General features: G+C 53.2%; 1 protein-coding gene across 1 annotated transcript in view; it reads right to left on the bottom strand.

The window, feature by feature from the left end:
• Positions 1-20,233, bottom strand: part of SMPD3 (sphingomyelin phosphodiesterase 3) — an 81,832-nt gene that overhangs the window by 12,160 nt on the left and 49,439 nt on the right. The window contains exons 2-3 of the mRNA XM_029926472.1: positions 14,738-14,807; positions 228-1,759 (exon numbers count right to left, since the gene is read on the bottom strand). Of these exons, the coding sequence (XP_029782332.1) occupies positions 228-1,541 (1,314 nt within the window). The 5' untranslated portion in view covers positions 1,542-1,759; positions 14,738-14,807. The remainder of the gene's footprint in view (positions 1-227; positions 1,760-14,737; positions 14,808-20,233) is intronic.

Below are 20,233 nucleotides of genomic sequence, written 5' to 3'. Positions count from 1 at the left end.
CCCAAGAGGACTCAGCCAGGTCTTTCTGTGCCTGGACTCTCAGCCCTTGTCCCTGCATCCTTATTCCCCTTGTTCCTGAGCTGGGAGCCTGCCCGTTCAGCTCCATGAAAGGCCCTACCTAGCCCCCAGCCCTCCAGGAGGACCCCCTGGCTGCAGCCCGCCTTCCCTGGTGGCTCTGTGATGGGCTGGCTGATGTGTGGCCGCTGTGCACAGCCACAGCCTCCTACCTTGAGAAACAGCGCTCCTTTCGAGGCCAGGCCATCGGAGCCGCGCCCATTGGGGTAACAGTGATAGGCCACGTCCATGATGGGGTAGCGGCTGGCAAAGAAGAGGCCGCTGTTGAGACACTTGAAGCTGCAGCAGCCTTGGCAGCCATAGACCCCAACGTCGTACAGAATGTACTCGAAGTAGCCGTGCAGCTGGGCTTTCAACTTGGAGGCTGCCCGCTTGTCAAACACCTCCTGCAGGCACAGGAAGTCCAGGTTGGCGGGGAAGAAAGCAGAGACCTCATGGTCAAAGGCCTCGTCTGGGTGGCGCCTCTTGCGTGCGGCTGCCTTCTTCACCCCTGGGGCCTTGTAGGGGAGCTTGCTGTTGGTGGAGCCTGGATCCCCACTGCTGCCATCCCGCACCTTCACCAGGGACTCCCTGGAGGCCGAGGGGCTGCCCAGGCTCCCTGAGTCCCCATCCTGCTGACTGTGGTTGGGCGTCTGGCCCCGTGGACCCCCACCAGCCCCATTCCTGGCCTGGTCCCCAGGGGCAGAATCATCAGCTTCAGGGGGCCGGCCCCCCTCCTCGCTTCCTATGCGCACAATGCAAGCGTCCTCAAGGCTACTGCCTTCAGCCGGGTCCCCAGAAGCTGGGCCATTGGCAGCCTCCTCACTGGGGTGACGCCCACTGTCACCCTTGTATTCCACAGAGGCTGTCCTCTTAATGCTCCCAGGGACAGCCCGGGCCATGCCGTCGCTACCCTGTGGTGACACCAGACTGCTGAAGCTGGCTGCGCTGATGGAGGTGTTGGTGGGCGAATCAATGTAGATTTTGATCTGGGGCCGACTGGCCCCATTGCGGATTCTCTGCCCGATCTCTTTGGCTCGTGCTTGGGTGTTAAAAACATTGTTGAGCCTGGCCAGTGAGTCAGGGAGGAGGCAGAGGTTGGCAGTGGCAAAGCAGAAGCTTTTGCCAGGACCTGTACCCTTCCATTCACTGAGCAGGGCTGCCTCACCGGCCGGGCCCTTGTCCTCCAGCCGGGAGTAGATGTAGGGTCGACGAGCAGACTGTAGTGGGGACCAGAGGAGGAACCCAACAAAGGCGAAGGGCAGTGAGGCGACCAGGAGGGCCAGGTAGATTGGCGCAAAGAGCACGGTGCAAAGCAGCTGGAGGTAGCACGGGTCATCTGCCCGCTGGCGCTTCTGGCAGGCGATGGGTATGAAGGAGGCCACGAGCCGGTCCAGCAGCCAGTAGCATGGGAAGATGAGGGCCCAAGACACGGCGTGCAGGGCGGACAGACAGCTATTGGGAAAGGGGGCTGTGTACAAAACCATTGCAGCTCACTGGGCGCCGCAGCCGGCCCTACTACATGGTGTCCGTGGCGGTCCGGGCACTTTCCTGGGAGGGGTGGGCGAGTGGGGGCAGGCGTCTGTTGGAGGAGGGGTCACCTCCTGGTGAGATGGGTCTCTGAGTGGTCAGTGACGAGTGTTGGCCAGCTGGTCATGGTTCACCTCAGTGGGCCATGCTGGGCCACCAAGTCCTGTTGGAGAACCTGTGAGACAGAAAGGAAGGGGGCTTTTATTCATCCTTAGGGAAGCAGGTCAGAAGCTGAGGCCACTGTCTCCCTTCACCTTGTCCCTGCTTCCTCCAACATGAGCAGGAGCATTCTGTTTGCCTGTGTGTGTTTGGTTTTCTTGGAGCAAACAGCTTGGTGACATGACCACCTCTAGCTAACCATCTTTATCTTGTAACTGCTTAAAAACTGACCCAGGATTTTGGAGGCGCCCAGCTTTGTGGGCATTTGTGAGGCAGGCTGGAAATCCCAGAAGATGGCTAGGCCTGACACTGGCCTGAGCAGCCAGAAGCCCATCAGGAGCCTGGGGTGTTCTTGGAACGAGTGAGGGGTGACCCTGATTCAGAGGAGCCTCAAACACATCCACTTGTCACTGAGTGTCCTTCAGGTCCAAACAGAGAGAGAACAAATGGCAGAGAAAAGGGGCCAGTGTGGCCGATAGACCCCTGAGAGGAGGGCCATCCTCACACCCATATGCTCTCACTGGGCCCCCACCTACAGCATCAGGCAGCCCACTCCGCACTCCCACCCCTGGTGACCCCCAGCAGAAACCCCTCCCCAAGCAGGACCCAGGCACTGCCTGGCCTAACCAACTTCTAGAATGATGCAGCCCCAGGGCCCAGCTGAGGACCACAGTTGTAGAAATGAGTCCATCCCAGGTCCTTGTCCCAGCCAGTGCATGAGCCTCAGACCAGGCCCTAGGGTCCCGCCTAGGAGAGACCACTAGGTGCAGTTATTATGCTGAATGTAGAATCAATAAAGACCAGAGTCTGGAGTGTTTGACCAGCCTCCAAAGGCCCACAGGTGATCATTCTGCAGTGAAGCTGGTATAGACATAATCCAGAGTGTTTATTACCAGCTCTATAAAGGGAGCTAATTTCCCACTCACGGTCTCGCTGACCCAGTCCAGCTTCTGCCCTGGCACCAGAGGGTCTGTGCCCTCCACGTTCCATCCATCCTGCTCTCACAACCTGTCTTCCAGATGCCTCCCTGGTCACCCCAGCCAGTACCTGGTGTCATCTGGGCCCTGCCCTCCCTCGGTCACCACATCACCCCCACCCCAAGCTCTCCTGGAGCCCCTGGGCTGGTCCATGACTGCATCACAGCCCCACCCACTTTCTTGGCCTCCTATCCCTCAGGCCATGGTGGCTGCGGGGACTCACTGTCTGATCTGATCATCCCTCAGATACCTCAAACCTTCTGAATGTTTGATGTTTGAGCCTCACTTGGCCCTTATTGGGCGTCTTATCTCCTAGCCAGGCCTCTGTGTCTGCAGCCCCATCTCCCACTCGGTGGAATGTAGTTTACTGCCCATGCCCTGCCCCTCACCTGGCCCCCCCCCCTTTCTTCTAAGACTCAGCTCAGAAATCACCTCTTCAGAGAGGCCCTTTTGCCCCCTCTTGCTTAAGTATGTCCACGGGGGGCTCCTGTCCCCTTCATTCATGGCCTGGTCTCTGCATTTCTAGGTCATAAGTGCTCATGGAACATAGCCACCTCCCCAGCAGACTGGGAGCTTTCTGAAAGAGGGGGCTGCCTTGAGGGCATGGTGGGTCCTGGAGCTGCACCAGCAGGAAGCTCAGGAAATGGGTGGGTGAATGGAGGCCAGTCTGCTCTGCTTCCAGGCCTGAGGTGCAGGGTGATGGGGGTGCTGAGTTTCTGCCGTGTACCTGTCACCCAAGTGCACTCCTGTAGCCGCACTCCAGGGCTGTTAGCGGGGACGAGGTGCTTGTCCCAGACCAGAGCTTAATGTCTAAAGACAAACCTAAGCTGGTGTCTGTGTCCGGTTCTGGAGAATACATTTCATGAGGATTTTACTTTCTTCAGGGGAAATCGTTTTGAAGGAAACCCCAGAAGGTTACAGTTTGGAGAAGCAAGTGTGTCTAACTCAGGCCACAGCTGGCTGGTCAGGAGCCATGGGAAACAGCTACTTTGCAGACAGCTCTATGCTGCAACTCGGTTTAATCTGGGAAAAGCATGCCCTCCACCTGTGGGCATTGGGATCATTGGGCTTTGTCTTGTGCTGTAGTCGCAGGGCCTCTCAGGTGCGGGTAATGAAGTTCACTGTCAACGATGTGTCCCTCCTCCCTTCTCCTTGGGGCAGGTGTTGGGAAAGCTGTTTCAGAGAGGATAGGAGGAGACCCTGACATCGTGTCCTGGAGCCCCAGACCAGACAGTGGCCTTCACCACTTCCTCCCATCCCAGCCCGAGCCGTGGTCTCCAAAGGCCAGGCTCTGTGTATGGGGTGTCTTAACCCTGATGGCCTTTACTTTGGGGTCTGCTGATTCAGAGGTCCAGTGAACTTATGCCAGACTCCTGGGCTGAGACCCTGAGACCACTTTTATGACAGTGGCTGAAATTGGAGAATTTGTGGCAGGCCTGCGGCCCCTCTGTGCACATAGTCTTTAACTCCCAGGAGAGTTGTGTCACCTCTGTGGCCCAGAGCTTGTGGCTCAGTACTTAGAGAGACTGGTGGCTGTTCAGAGTTCTCCCATGCCTGCCATCTGACAGACTCACTTGTTCTTTCTTTAAAATCCCAAAGATTTCATCTGAATTTAACCTGATGCTGGGGCAACAGCCCACTGGAACCCTCCGAGCTGGTGGGCTTGGTCGCCTTCGGCATAGCGTGCAGGCACACAGCAGGGCGTGGCACGGCTGACTTCAGATTGGCTGGAGTGAAAGCTGTAGGGGAGGCCACAGAGCCGCCTGCACCCCCTGGACCTAGAGGACGTGGTAGGTCCTGTCCCTGCAGGTGGGGAGGGTGGAATGGGGTCTCCCAAGCCTCCCAGCAGCTACTGCTTTTGGCACCAAGGTGCTGGGGGTAGGCATCTAGGCCAGATTGCTGGGGACACTCAGCTGCCACCCCCAAATGCATGGACCCAGCCCACTCCCAGGTCACCTTAGCTCTTCGTTCTTCTCTGTGGCCCAAGGTCACTAGCCCGGCTGACACTGTCCTCACCTGAGCATCTATCTACCCCACCCCGTCACTGTCCCCCTGTCCTCTGTCTCAGGCCACAATCTGCACAGTGGTTGAAGGAGCTTCCTAAACAATCTGACTAGATCCTCCCTTTGGTGGTCCCATTGTCTTAGAGAAGAAAGTCCAATCTCCCAGTCTCTGTCTAGGGCCCTTCTTTCCTTACCCAGCCCCACCCTGGAAGGGTCTCTGGTACCTCAGAGGTAGATGCAGCCCTGCTGCATCTCAGAGGGTTCCTGAGAGTAATTCCCAACCCTTCTGTTCTCCCTTGTGGCCCATACCTAACACTGGCCTGGCAGGATAGGGGTCTGCCACCAGCTGTGACCGCACTACTAGAGGGGTCCGGCTCTGTCTCCAGCTTCCCTGTGTCCACCTCACTTCTGCTGTAGCCCCAGAAACCCTTATGGGCAAGTTCTCTCCCAGCCCTGCCTGTGGCCGCAGTGAGAAGCCAGGCCTGATCTTTCTGCCCACCGTGGGCTGGTCCCATGAATTTTGTTGGTCTCTATTCAGGCATCAGTGGGTTTGAGGTGGCTGGCAACCCAGGGGGCCACCGTGGCATTCCTCTAAGATGTGGCAGATCCCAGCGTCCTAGCTCTTCACAGCCACTAGGTCCCCCGTCCAGGGTCCCTCCCCTACCTCCTGTCCCTCAGTGCCCCGGACAGAAGGAGCCCCCAGGTGCTGCCCAGCCCCCCGCTCCTGCATGCAGTCCCTGCATCTATGCACAGAGGCTGCTGAAACAGTTGACACAAAAGGAATTGCCACGGATGGAGCTAGTTTCTAAAGCTATGTGGTTAATTATTTTGTCTCCGTGAAATGAAAGGAGGGCAAACAAACAACAACACATTAATTAGTCTGATCTACGCTTTTCCCATGAAAGAGGGGAGTGGAAGTTAAACGCCAGAGGCTGGGAACTTCTCAGCGAGCCCTAGAAGCCTCCAAGGGTGTAGGTGCCGAGGAGGGTGCACAGGGTGCCCAGCCTGCATCCCTGGGGCCTTTGTCTTGCCTGCACCCCCTGGCAGGGCAGGACCTTGTGGGTGGCCCAGCCCAGGCTCAGTCTCCCAGTGAGGAATACCTTCCTCACCTCCCTGCTCCAGTTCTCTACTTCCCTGTCCCAGAGCTGGCATGTTTGCCAAGCAGAGTCCACAGGTGACAGGTCACTCAAAGGCCACATGCATTGATCTGTAGCCACTCAACCCCACACACTGGATTGCTCTTTCAGGTTCCTATTTTAAAGCAACTCCTGGATTTCTCCCTTTTATACGTCCTGGTGTGTGGGTTATAGGATTATTTAGGATGCCCCCTCCCCCACTCCAATACCATGGTCTCCAGAGCTGGGCTTGAGTCCCAGAATTCCTCAGTTCCTCATGGTCACTCCTGAGCCCTGGGGTCACTGTGGGGAGCTACCTGGTGTCCCAAGAGAGGGCTCTTGTTTGCCAACCTCTGTCCTAAAAGTGGAGACCTCAGACTTGCCCCCTCACTCACTCCCAGCTGCCCTGCTCAACACTCAGCTTGGGTTGGAGGGTCAGGCTCACTGAGCCTGTCTCATTATCTGTGGCATGGGGGTAGCAATACCTGCCTTACAGGGCTAATCATGAGGATTAATCCTTCCCTACCTTCCCACCTGTTCCTTGTAGAACCTCCCTGACCAGGTCAGGAGGGAGCTACCTTCCCTGAACCTGGCTCCTGTGTGTCCTGGCTGCTTACCCTGACCTGTGGATTTTGAAGACAGTATAAGCTGGTTCTGTGCGCTATGCTGGTGGTAGCCTGAGCCCCCCTCCCCAGATCCTCGGATTCGATAAGCTCTCAGGTGACCTGAGATGCTTTCAGATCCTCAGAGACTCATCCGCACTGTTTAGGTTGGAGCTGCTGGCCTTCACGAATGTGCTCTACTCCCCACAGTGAGGACTGGACAAGGCCTGACGGTGACAAGGAGATTGGGCAGATGGAAGGAGCAGAGAGGTTTTCAGGCTGATCCAGCCAGGAGGGGAAATTGCCTGGGAAGGTTTAGAGTCCAGATGGGAGAGGAAGAGGTGGTCATTCCTGGGCAGGCGCAAGACATTGACAGAGAGAAGCTCTACATCAGGGTTGCTCCTGTGGATTACTAGTATCTGTGGTGACCTGACCTGCAGCCACCACCGTACAGGAAGGGGAGACTTGGATTGCTCAGAGACCTGAGCTAAGCCAAAACTCTTCCCCCGTATACCTCCCTGAGGACTCAGGAACTGGCTGATCTGCTATCCCTTGTGGGGAGACATCTGCAGGAATAGGACCTGGCCGGGCCTGTCCTGTTTGGTGTTGAAGATTGGAGGGAGGTCCCCAGCAGCTACCCCAGGTAAGCTGCAATGGGCGGGACCTCTGCTACATGATACCAAGTGGTACTGGCACCAAGGCAGCCACCCCACATCCCACCTCCCTGGGAAATGGACCTAGTGGGCACGCCGCTACACAAGGCCTGCTGTACTGGGGCTCAGAGGGTCCCAGGTGAATGCCCACTTTGGATATGAATTTTTCTTGCAGCAGGAAAGTAAGCAAGCCAGACCAGTCCTGCTGGCCAAGGCCAACCCTGGCTGCCTCAAGGAAGCCTGAACTGTCTTGAGGGATCTCTGGGCTTTGGAGAACTTTTGGGGAAATTGATAAGGGTCAAGAGTTGCCCCAGGTTGGAGGTAGGATGGGACCTGTCCCTCCTTCGTATAGCCTTTAACCCTGGTTCTTGGGCCTGCTGAGTCCTCTTTTCCTAGCAGCTCAGCTGGGAATCCTGGGGCAGAGGGACCTCCTCTCAGCTTCGCCGTGTCCACAGGTTCATGTCTAAACAGGCACTGGGCCAAGCCCCAGGTTTCTGCAGGAAAGGCCGAGAGGATTGCTCCAATCCAATTACCTGAATGTGCTCGCATCCACCAGCAAGCCGAGATTGGGCCGGCCCATTTCTGCCCGGATGCCAGCTGCACAGGGGTTGGCATAGCAACATGAGCTCTGAGCTGCTAAAACTTGGAGTCAACTCATCACTGGAAGGACAGAAAGACTGAAGAGGACACCTTTCAAAGTGATGCAGGTCAGACAAATCCAGGCTAATCCCTGAAAGCCACAGAAATGGGGTCCGGAGTCTGGCATGAACATGTGTGCCGTATCAGCGACTCCCAGTGATATAGATGTGCCAGGTAAATGCCCATTCACCCTTCTAGATCCAGTACCTGCCCCCTTCTTTCTGAAGCTCTCCCTCTCTGCCCTACACACCCCCAGCTGGCCCTCTAACCAGGCACATACTGGTTTGCACATCGGGCCCCCACCAGCAGCCTGGGAGCACCTGATGGGGTCTCTGGCACCAGCACAGACCCAAGTCCGAGCCTGCTCACCCCTCTGGCTCTGGCAACCTGCTTTTGTCTTCCCCAAGGGGAGGACAGTGAGCACTAAGTCAACTGGCACCACAGTCCCCTGATCCTAAGGTGAATGGTCATATGACCGAAGCTGTCATGGGTGCTCTTACTGGACCTCTCAGGAAAAGAGGCCTACATTTTCTCTGAGGTGGAGGTACTAACAGCCTGAAGCTTCTGGAGCCTTTCTTGAGAACCAATCTAATTCAAAGAAAAACAGACCTTAGGGCTGGAAGCAGAGTCCTGGTGACACTTTGAGCTCCAGTTTCCCTGAGCCTGAAGACACCACTACCCCAGAACTTCTAATGAGTTCGCAAATTACTGTTTTCTTTGCTCTAGTCAAAGTTGTGCTTCTGTCATTTGCCATCAGAGGGATCCTATCTAATATATATCAGTGACCTGATCTTTCTAAAACTTGATTCTTAATCAGTTTATCTCCTGGGCAAACTTTGTGTGGCACCTCGTGGCCTGCCCACTGGGCAAAGGTGGGGGATTTTCTTCTGAGTTCTGGAAGACCCTGAAGGACTCAGTGCCTGGGGTTTGTGCTGCTATGGTTTGAGCATCCCTCAGGAGACGGCAGTGCAGATGTTACAAGCAAAAACTCAGATGTCAGACCACTGACTCTGAGCTGTGGTCTCAGCATCTGTTAGGCATCCATAATAACATAATAACACTAGCTCAGGGTAGTTGGAAATGATGCATGAACACTTAGCACGTGCCTGCCACATCTCTAGTCATAGTTTTGTTACTGTTACTGCTGTTAATTTCCTTGCTGCAAAGGCCCTCAAGATACAGCCTGAGCCCTCAGAGTGTCCTGCTTGTGTGGGTGGCTGCTTGACAAGAAGGTGTCCTGCTATCCCAAACACGGGGTGAGGATGGTGCAGGGGCTGTGGGGGCCTCCATCTCCTGGCAGGACGGCCTGGTGGGGGCTGCCTGTGCAAGCCCGAGTCACAGGCTTCTGCAGAAACCAGGTGCAGGCAAAGGAGCCATAAAATTTTCAAAAAGACACTTTCTATGGGAGCTATTAATGCATCACATGGTTTCTGAGAATAGGAACAGGCTGCAAGCAGCTCGGTGGCACCCCTTCAATCAGCCAGCCTCGGCATTTCCGTGTCGGAGCTTGGAAAGCCCAGATGAAGCTGATTCTTGCATGACTGGAAAGCAAATCTCAAGCCAACATTAGATGTATATGTGCCAGGAGTACCCAAATCCATCTAATATTTAAAATAGCAGTATGTCTGCATTCAAGACCTTGTGCTACAGTGCCACGGGGCAGCTGCCCTGAGACCATGAGCTTCATTACGGAATGGAGCTAAGTTTGAAGATCTGGCCACCCTACCCTCTACTGCCTGCCATTCCAGAATCACCTATTGTGACTAGAAAGGGGGCCATTAAGGAGAAGGCTGGGTGGCGGTTGGCACCTAAGTCCACACCTGAGCTCAGGGCATGGGGAAGCTGGGGGTAAGCACTTCCCATACAATGAAAGTCAGGTCTGAGATCACTCTGTTCTGGGGTCTTCTCCATACGGGCATTGACAGGCAGCTCCAAGGCAGGACTGGAGCAGGCAGTTGTGACTACCAAAGAGGAGGCTTCAACATCCTTAAGTGAGGCCCAAACCAGGAGGCCATGTGCCAAGAGCTGAACATCTGGACCTGCACAGGGCTCCTACCTCAGGTGGCCTGAGCTGGTCCTCACAGGCAGATATGAGCAGGGGGTGCTAGAACTGCCCAGCAGCTCACACCTTCTGCCTCAGGTGAGCTCTGGGGTGTCTGCTGTGTGACCGGCCAAGTGCCAGCCCTACCTCCACCCTCAAGGGAGACCCTCCTGAGGGATGGGAACCAGGAGGAATCACACTTTTCTCAGGCTCTGCTATTGAGGCTGCTGTCCCAGCAAAGTCCCTGCTTCTTTGACAAGAGGGCTGATGTTAATGGTTCATGAGCTGAACAAGGCTTGGAACATCCTTTGCTTAAGAAGAAATGACAACATACTTTCTGTGGGAGTAGAACTTTAAATACAAGTCCACACAAATGGTAGGATTTCTGCAGACCCAGTGTTCAGCTGCATTTCAAGTACAGTATTTGCTCCTGGAATGGATTGGCCGACTGAGCGGTGTGTAGGCATTTCAAGGCACCAGAGAACACAGATGAAGACAACAAACCTTCCTAAAACAGAACAGACTTGCTAAAATTCTTCTGAAGGGAATCATTTCACATTCAGCCTAAAGTTTTCTGTGCAAAGAACATTTAACAAACTGAGTCCTAGAGGAGAATTTATGCAGAGATTAAAAAGCAAATCAGTGTGAATGAGTAAATAAAATCAGGCATCAGTGTCTCACCAAGCCTCCCTGCAGCCCCAGGCAGCTGGGCTTTCTGGACAGAGGCTGGGCCTCACGTACCACTGAGCACTGAGGCGTTCGTCCTGGGCCCTCGTACCCGGTACCGCCGGAGCCCCTCGCTCTGAGAGAACGGGCAAGAACTCCCTCCCCCTGAGAGAGGAAACACCACTCAGGCTAAACTAAAGACTGCTTGCCTCAGACAGCCTCTGGCCTGCCTGTGGGGTTTCAGCACCGGCTCCAGAGTGTATAACTGGGAGGGGGATGGGGGCTGCTAGAGTCGGGCTTCCCCCAGGAATGAGGTGTTGAGCTTCATTTGCATAAGACTGTGAATTAGTCATTTGTCCCCAGCAAAGGCCAGGGGAGAAGAGATCATGGCGATTTATAGCCTTCCCATGCTCTCCCTAATTGCTGCCACCAAACCTGCCGTCCAAGGGTCTTCTGAGGCCCTGGGTTCCAACTGACGCCTGCCCCTCCAGCGGTGGCACGCTTTATCTTTGTGAAGATCTGAGCAGGTATTGTTTCCCTTTTTGTCTCTCCTGCTGCCTCCAAGTCTAGGATAGGACTCCTGCCTTACTTCCTCTGGCCCAGGTTGGGAGTGGGGGATGGAGGGGGAGCCTGCTTTCAGGGCATTGAAGGCAGGATTGCACTTCCTGGTCTCCTTGTGGTTGGGTGGCATAATGTGACCAGCTCTGTCTGACCAATAAGCTGTGAGTGAAAATGATACATGTCACTTCCAGGGGCAGGGGGTGGGGTGGGCGCAGAGTCCTTAACAGCAGGTGTGAGACCTTCCAGAGTTCTCTCCCTTTGCCACCTCTACCTACAATGTTGAAGATGGTGGTTGCTCCATCAGCCTGGATCCCAAGGTGAGGACACTCGGAGCAGGGCCCCAGCTAACTATGTGTAGTATGAGCGAGAAGAAAAACTTAGATTATAAGGCACAGCATAACCCATCCCTTCAGATTATGAGACTGACGTGCTGTCTGCTGCGCTAAGAAGGCACCCTCAGCCTAACCCATCCCAGCCTGACCAATAGAGGAAGGCTTCTGGATTTGTTTAATCAATCCATTTACCTAAAACAAGACCTTACTGATCAACAGCCCTCAGTTTCCCAGAGTTTCCCACTCTCCAGACCTGACTCTCTTCAAGAAAGATCTTTAAATGGCAAAAATGATATTCTTCTGCCCTAAATCCAGGCCAGGTAGGGAGTCACTCCTTCCCTTCCTCTCAGTATGTATACTGAACAGTCAATTCCTGCTCAGGACCATGAGGCATCCATCAGAGGAGCTGAGCCATAATCTTCTAATCTTTTAATTTTTGGTGGAAACCATTGCTGCTCAGAGAAGAGACCACTGCTAGTGATAAAAGTAGCAAAGTAAATCCGCAGATACCGAGAAGTAAATCCACTGGGAACTTCTGCCAGGGATCAGTGTTCAGGTTGGTTCCAGGGGCCAAGCAAGGCCCACAAGGGACAGGGAGGAGGGAAGGTCAGGAGTCAGCTGAGGTGGTACAGATGGAGACGGATACAGCAACTTATGTGTACTGGTTGGGGGTCAGACATTGCCCGGTTGTGCTGGCTGAGGGGTGCATCCTAGGGCTGGCGGTGTGGAGGGCTTGGAGGTTGGGGGCGCTCGAAATCCAGCTCTGATGAGTCAGATGCAGCACTGTGACTGCTCGGGGGATTTCACAGCAAGATCCCGGGAATTTCCGGGGGCAGAGCCTTTGCTTTCTAGGTGTGTACATTTTAATGTGAGGGTGTCCTCAAGGGCATGAAGACAGGAAGGTGGTAGGTGGTGAGTGGAGCAAGCGGTGAGCAAGGGAGGGAGACCAAGTAGAGAGTCTGAGAGATGTGCGAATAGGCATGTGGGAGGCAGAGCCACTCAGATATAGTCCAGCCTGCCGGCCCACACCCTGACCACAGTGACCCACGAGGTCCCAGGAGGCTGCAAAGAGATGCCAGGGAGGAGCAGCTGTGGAAAATGGGCCTGGAAGGAGGATCCAATACATTTACTGACCATTTATCCTGAGTTGAGCTTGTTTAACTTAAATGCTTACAATGTCTGAGTGGTTTCTCGCTGACACCACACAGATCAGGCTAGCCTGGAGCAAGTCTTCTGCTCAGAGCAGGGAGTGCCAAGACTCCCTGGCCGGACCTGTGCCCTGCACTCTGGGAGAGCTGAGTGACCATCGGATGGCTGAGGGTCTGAGTAGCCCCCTAGTTTGAAGCTCCCTGCACTACCTTCACTGCTAGACAGAAAGTAAACAGAGTGTCTCACCGGGCTTTCTGGTAAAGTTCTGGAGAGAAAATTGCCAGATCAGAGATCAGCATCAGTGAGAAAACAGTCCATGCAATTTCAATCTGATTTTGCTTTTAAAAATAGGCCCAGTGGCAGGCTTAAGCCACTTGATCCTCATCTATTCTTCAGCTCTCTACCCTTGGTGCTGGGGCCACCATCCTTCCCATTCCCTTCCTGTCTCTGGGACTGCTTCTTCTCAGAGCCCGTTGTTGTCTTCTCCTCCCCTGCCCACCCTGAGGAGCTAGACCTTCCTCTGACTGTTTTCTCCTCTCTTGGTTGATACTTCAGGGTCATCTGTTGCGGTGTCTCTCCTGATAGATGACCTCTTCCTCCACTGCCCCACCACTAGCCCTGTCTCCTGAATAGTCCCTGAGGCTCTGGACATCCTCCGTACCACGCCTCTTCCCACCAGACCACGGTTCTGCCTCCCTGACCCCTCACAGCCATTCCGGGTTATGTTCAGGTCAGGCCCTGCCCCCTCCCACTGGTCTCCCTGCAGCTGGCCTCCCTCCTCTGGTCCACATGGTGGCTACTGGGATCCTTTAAAACTACACTATAGACCACACCTCTTCAGTGGCTGCTGCTGACCCCAGGGAGATGCCCAAGCACCTGGTAGGGAAGGGCAGGCTAGACCCAGCATCCTGATCGCTCTGCATCGCCTCCTATTTCTGAAGTCCCAGGGGCCTGCGCAGTTCCCCACCACACCCTTCTAGGCCTCCTTGCTTTTGGTGGGGCTGCTCCCTGGTAGTCCCCATCTGTGTGCTGGGATGAGTCCTCAGCAGGGGGGTTTGGGATTGGAAAGTCACAATGATGTTCTGTTTGCCAAGCCCCAGCCGGTCCCACTCTACAGCCAGAGGACCTTTGACCTGGCTGAAACAGGTCATTTCTCTCCTGACAGCTGGCAGTTTCTGTGCATTTATTTATTGCACACATTTGCAGTCTTGCACACCAGAAGGGTGACCAGCCCCTTACACCTTCATATTTACCAAGCTAGAAAGAGAACTTGAGCAATGTTGGCAAATGCCATTCCTCAAAGCAGAAGGAGGAAGCGTCATGGGCAGGCCTATGGATTGTCTCTGTAGACCAGGGATTCTGCTCTTGTGACGGACACTAGCCGCCTGGGAGCTGTCCAGCCCCTGCCCCCGCCTACTTCCAGTACCAGAGAGTGCAGGCTTTGCTTTCTAACTCTGAGGACCGTGTCCCCCTGCAAGCACTCAATATTTTTATTTTATTTTTTTAACATTTACTCATTTTTGAGAGCCAGAGACAGAGCACGAGTGGGTGAGGGGTAGAGAGAGAGGGAGACACAGAATCCGAAGCGGGCTCCAGGCTCTGAGCTGTCAGCACAGAGCCCAATGTGGGGCTCAAACTCACGACCGCAAGATCATGACCTGAGTCAAAGTTGGACGCTCAACCGACTGAGCCACCCAGGCGCCCCAAGCACTCAATATTTTATCCCATCACATGACTGTAGCTGTGCTGGGCATATAGTAGGCAGATAATAGGAACCTCTAATGACTGGCCAGTGTCAGCTCCCCACCCCCTGTCCAAATTACTTTCCACCAGTTGTTTGACAGTACTTGTTTCATAGCATCCTTACCAGCTCTGGGTTTTAAGCAATTAAAGTATTTTTCAGTAGTTTAGTGGGTAATGATATCTGGTTACATTCCCCAAGATATTTAACTTGTATTCCTTCATTTTTGTGAAGAGCTACCTCAATTATTTCCCTCTGTATCGAAGGAATTTGTATTTTCTCCATAGATTTGGGTGTGTGAGACACCACCTCCACAAGAGGAAGTTCTGGACAGGCCCAGCCTCCCAACCCCCGGATGGCTTACCCCACGGCTGTGTTTTCACATTTTTAAACCAAGCAGCAGAACCTTTTCTTAAACAATCTGACCCAGTACCTCTTTATATAAAACAATAATTAGCCTACGAGGAGAGTCCAGGAGAGGCAACTCCCACCTCCTCCAGAAGCCCCTGTCTTACCTAAGGAGGAGCCTCTGGAAACCTCTTGATCTTCGTCTGAAGAGGGGGCACCCCTGTAGGCAATCAGGACCTGAAAGGAGATGAGTGGTTCACAGAGGTGTCCGGAACTCAACCAACATCCATCCAGCCCAGAACAGGTGAGCTAGGTACAAAGACCAAGGGGCCCCACCAGCGCCACACCCTCCTCGTCGCCAAGGAGAGGGTGTGGACCTGGCTGCCCTAGCAGAGGAAGTACAGCCAGAGTGGGTGGGGGCGGAGGTTTCTGAGACAATTGTGCACAGGCCTGGGGTCGGAGGATTGACAGGTCGGGAAGACTCTGCCTGATGGGCGGTAGGGATGAGACCCCCACGTGGACAGCTGGACCTGGGCCAGGCCCCAGAGGATGTGTGTGTGGGAGGGGGTGTTTGGGGGCGGGGAGGCGTGAATTCGGAGCTTCAGCCTCACGGCCTGGGTTTGATCTGATAGTCTAAGCTAGAACAATCAGAGCTTTCCCCTGGAGCTCGCAGTAATCTCAGCCTCACAAAGATACACAGCAGTGGGAGAGAGCTGAATCCAGGCGGAAGAAGATGGAGAGTGGCCTGGCCACCTGAGTCTGGTGGAGGAAGCTGCGTGGAGAGAAAAAGAAGGCTTTCACAGCAGATAAGGGTGAAGGTAGGCTGGCCTAGAGGACGCTCAGCAGAGATACTTGGTGACCTCAACAAGATCTACTTAGGAGATGGTTGGGAGGGCACTGTGTGAAGGGAGGCCTTGGACAAGATGCCACCAACTCCCTATATCTCCTGCTGGCTTAGTCGGAGCATCAGCAGCTCTAGACACTTGAGCCCCAGTGGGGGTTGGTAGGCTGGGTCTTGCTCTCTGGCCCCACCCCTGGCCTCGGGCATGGACCTTGCCTTTGAAGATCTGGCTTCGCCCCCTCTTTGTAGGCCCTCCATGCACCTCTTGAACTGTGCCCCCTGGCTTGAGGTGCTGTTCTGACTCTTGAGCCCAGCCTTCCAGTCCCAAATCTGGTCCTCTACTTTCCAACCAGCCCATCCTTGGCTCCTGGCCCAGCCTCCTGGACCGGGCCTTGGAAGTTCAGCCTCCACCCTGTCGGGCTCCGTGTGCAGCCCTCCTTGGCCCTCCACCTTCTCCAGCCAGTATGGCTGCCAGGAACAAAGCCTTCTCCACCACATCTCGAGGCAACCGTTACTCCCCAGTGCTTTTCTGGACCAGCTCCCGTCCTTTATATACACTTAGTTTGCAAATCACCAAAACTGTATTTCAGAAGAATCTGAAATTTAAGTCCCAGTCCCTCTGCCCACAAGCCAAAGATGTTGCAGAAGAGCTGGAACGAGTGTTTCTTCACTGGGCAAACAACTGGCTCTCTCCTGCCTAGGAATTCATATAGAGAAGCCCCAGGGAGACCTGGGTTCCAGTCCTGGGTCTGCCATCCGTCTGAGCTTCAGACGCCCCCTTGTCCATAACTCCAGGGCGGGGGTCACTCCAGGGTCCTGGGCAGCTATAACCAGGACCAAATGAGCATGAGATGTTGCTAGATTAGGGTGGGAAGAAGGAAGCCATAGAACCTGGGACCTGTCCTTCCCTAGGGGCCCTTTTTCCCAAGTGGACACCCTGGCTTGTTTCCTCCAAGTTAACCATCTTGTAGGCATCCCTCCCTACCCGTAGCCTGGGGAGTCCACCCTGCTGGGAGGTCAGAGGGTGGCCTCCAGGGCAAGTCTTGTCCCCCTGTATCTGGGATGTCTGCCTCTTCACCCTCCGTGGGCTGATGACCTGCATGCACCTCTGTCCACCCTCTTCCTGGACTGACCTGACCCTAGGCCACAGGCTGGCAAGCATCTAGAAGTGGACATGAAGGAGGCAGGCCTCTCCTGAGCCATCGCAGCCTATGCGACTCTCAGCTCTCACCACGCTCAGGTGGGGAGGCGCTCACTCCTCATCTCAAGTTTCTCAGGGAGGCCTTTGTCCCCAGACCTTCTCCAAACTGTCCCCCTCCAGCTACACAACCTCTGTCTCCCACCAAACTCTTCTAAAACATTCTCTGCATGGTTTTTCAAAATAAAATTAACTGACAAGAACTATTTAGGGAGAGGCTCCTGAGGGGACATGGAATCTCTACAACCTTGAAATTACAGGACCTTTTCTTTACCTCAAAAGAAAAGAAAAACATGTCAGATCATCGATATTCTCAGCCAGACCTTGTTTTGAAATATGCTCTCCTCTGTCCTTTCACAACCTACAGGCTTTCACCCTCTTTGATAATAAGATGACATCAAGTCAGGGATTTGAAATGGGAAAAATTCAATCAGAGCCTCCCTCGGGCCAACTACACATCTCAATACACTCGTGGGCCAGCAGAATTGCTCCCGCTACAACCCAGCTCAGCAGCATCATTCAAAACGCACCGGTAGGAAATGGTGAAACAGAAGAACCTTTCATCCCCGAGTGAGCGAAGCCTGCAGGGCTGCTCTCCTAGCTCCGGAAGCTGGCGGTGCCTGGGCCGAGTGGAGTCGGGGCCTCTTGTTTAAATAGGCAGTGGGAGTGGGGCAGGGCGGGCCTGGGGGGCCGGCATGGAAAGTGAGCTGTTTACCTAGCACAGCGAGGCAGTGTCTGGGGGTCCAGCAGTGGTTCTAAGCACGCGCCTGCCTGCTTGTCCACTGGGAGCCTGTAGCCCACAGGCCGCTAGACCGCAGACCAGCACCTGGGGTGACCTCCAATGGACGTGCAGCTCCAAGTGAGACCATGTCCTTGGACGCTTGGTCCTGGTTCCTGGATGCCTCTACCTCTCCTGAGACAGCCAGTCAGCAGAACCAGGTGTGGAGCTGGGTGGACCTGCTCTCTAGACCAGGAAGTAGTGGTCTCCTCAGGCAGGGCATCTCTCCAGGCCTCAGTTTCTACTTTCCCTCTGACTTTAAAGTTCCAGAAATAATGTATGCAAAGGGCCTGATACCTTAGGAAATTGATTTATTTATCTTCAAGTAATGCTGGGGCCAAGTATCTTTGATGAGGTTTAAGCCCAGAGATGTTTGGAAATTTGCAGTCACACAGCCTTCCAGCTGAGTGTTAGGGTCAGTCTGGGACTAGGCTGGGTTGTTGGAAGCCCCTTGGGGTGAGGGTAAGAAGCAGCTGCTGGCCTTGGGGAACGGTCGTGACTGAACTTTGGTGAAGGAGTTACCCCTAAATCTCCAATACCATGGCAAGAAGAGAGGCATGGGTGGGCAGGGATACTCAGACGGCCTGTCTGTGCACTGGGTTGAGACCTTATTGGCCATGTGCAGAGGTGCCCCAGAGTCACTGCTAGAAATAACCTGTGAGATGAGCTGTTCCCCACCAAATTCATATATTACAGCCCTAAGCCCCAAGGTGGTTGTATTGGAGATGATCCCCCCAAGGAAGTGATTAAAGTTAAATTAGGTCGTAAGGGTGAGACCATGATCCAAATGGATTAGTCTCCTTATAAAAAAAAAGGCATCTGAGAGCTCCCAAGGCCTTACCCATGCATTGAGAAAAGGCCATGTGCAGACTGCAAAGCCAGAAGGACTCATCAGAGTCCCAATCAGCCAGAACCTTGATCTTGGGTTCCCAGGCTCTAGAATTGTAAGAAAATACATTTTTGTTGTTTAAACCCACTAGTCTGGGGCTCCTGCGTGGCTCAGTTGGTTAAATGTCCAACTTTGGCTTAGGTCATGATCTCATAGCTTATATGAGTTCAAGCCCCACGTCAGGCTCTGTGCTGACAACTCAGAGCTGGGAGCCTCCTTCTGATTCTGTCTCCCTCTCTCTCTGCCCCTCTCCTGCTCACAGTCTCTCTCTAAAAAACAAACATTAAAAAAAATAACCCCCCTAGTCTGATATTTTGTTCCTGCAGCCCCAGCCGACTAACACAAGTTGATGGGATTAAGCATGGTGAGCATGGCAGAGGACCAGGGACGAATTCAAAGGCTTCCAACTGTATGGGTGCTGAAGTCGCTCACTGGCCAGGGGTGGGGTGGGGAAAGGCAGGGTTGTGGTGTGGAGGGACATGTGTGTGGATGTGTCCAGGTGGCAGTGGGATATTCTGACCCAGAACTCAGCAGACAGGTCTGGACTGGAGCAGGATTGGGGAATTATTAGAGTGTAGGCTAAATCTTAGGAGTGGCTGAATTTTGTCAGATCACTTATTCTTTCTTTTTCAATTGGTCCATTCTAATTCCAGTGAATGTTAGATCACCTTTTGTCTTTCATGTTTTTGTAAAAAGTTAACCATTCCTTCTGTCTTTTTTGTTGTATTATTGTGCACAAATTCTCCCCAATTTTTAAGTGAGTCTGTTTTCTTCTACTTACCCAGAACAAATCTTACTTAGGAGCATAACTGATATGTGGTTAGGTACTCATGTGTCGTTCAAATTGCACATTTCTTCCTGAGATTCATATTGTCTTCATTATTTGTAAAATCAGTTCTTTGTTCATTCTTATCCAATTGCAAAAGAATGTATCTCCCTTTAGCCTGCCAGATCATTTATCACTCCACAATGTAACTAGCAAATGCTGATTTCTTTCTCTCAGAGTTACACTTGAAAGGTACTGTGTGTGTTCTTTATTTCTAGGCTGAGCTGTTTTTTCATCTCTGGAAACTTCTCTTGTTTCTTTTCTGAGGTTTCCCTCATCCTGCTTATCTTTTTTTCAACTTCTGTAGTAGGGCTGTGACACCATTTCCCATTCCCAGGCAGGTTATGTGTACCTCTGATGGTTGTCATTGTCTGTATTTCTGGCTTGATGTCTTGCTTTGTCCTCAACATCATTGCTTTCTCTGCTCTATTGTTTCAGTTATCCCAATCACTATTTCCAGAAATTTTTCAATTCTTTTATGGTTTCCACCATGGAGTTACAGCACCCCCTACCCCACTTTTTTGGGTCCTGATCTGTTTCTATTAGTAATGTTTTTTGACACTTCTTCTTTCCCAGTAGTTACTACCCAGTTCATCTTATTTGTTCCTGAGGCCTTTCAGATCTCATCATTTAAAAAACAAATTCAGGGACATTTATGGAGGGCCTCTGGTACGCAGACACTGCTGTTCTGCATTTAGCACTTGTGGGGCCTGCGGAGCTTCCAGGTTTGGTGCAGCAGAATTCTGCCGTTAGAGTTGCTTTGAGGGAGGTTCTGGTTAAGGACCATTTATTCCATCTTGTTCCAAAAAAGATTTAAGATGACTTAAACTTTGTTCTATGTAATATACTGAGACTTTTTTTTTTTTTTTTTTTTTTAGCAGTGAGGGAATTAGAGCTAAGGGAGAATAAAGGTAGAACAGACTTGCACAGCCAAGCAGAGCTACAAAGATAGCATGCAGGAGGTGAGGGTCTCTTTATTCTGATGGTGGCCTCAGTGGGGACAGAGGGGACCTCTCTTATGACACTGGCTTCTCCTTTTGGTATCTGTTGGTGGTGCTGAAACGGTCCTTTGTTTTCAGTTCTTCCTGGAAAGGCTGCAGCACAGAGCCCCCCGAGGTATGGCTCACTCTG

The sequence above is a fragment of the Suricata suricatta genome, chromosome 16 (assembly GCF_006229205.1).
Source record: "Suricata suricatta isolate VVHF042 chromosome 16, meerkat_22Aug2017_6uvM2_HiC, whole genome shotgun sequence".
NCBI classification, from domain to species: Eukaryota; Metazoa; Chordata; class Mammalia; order Carnivora; family Herpestidae; genus Suricata; species Suricata suricatta.
The sequence above is the reverse complement of the archived record's forward strand: the minus strand, read 5'-3'. Positions and strand labels throughout refer to the sequence as shown.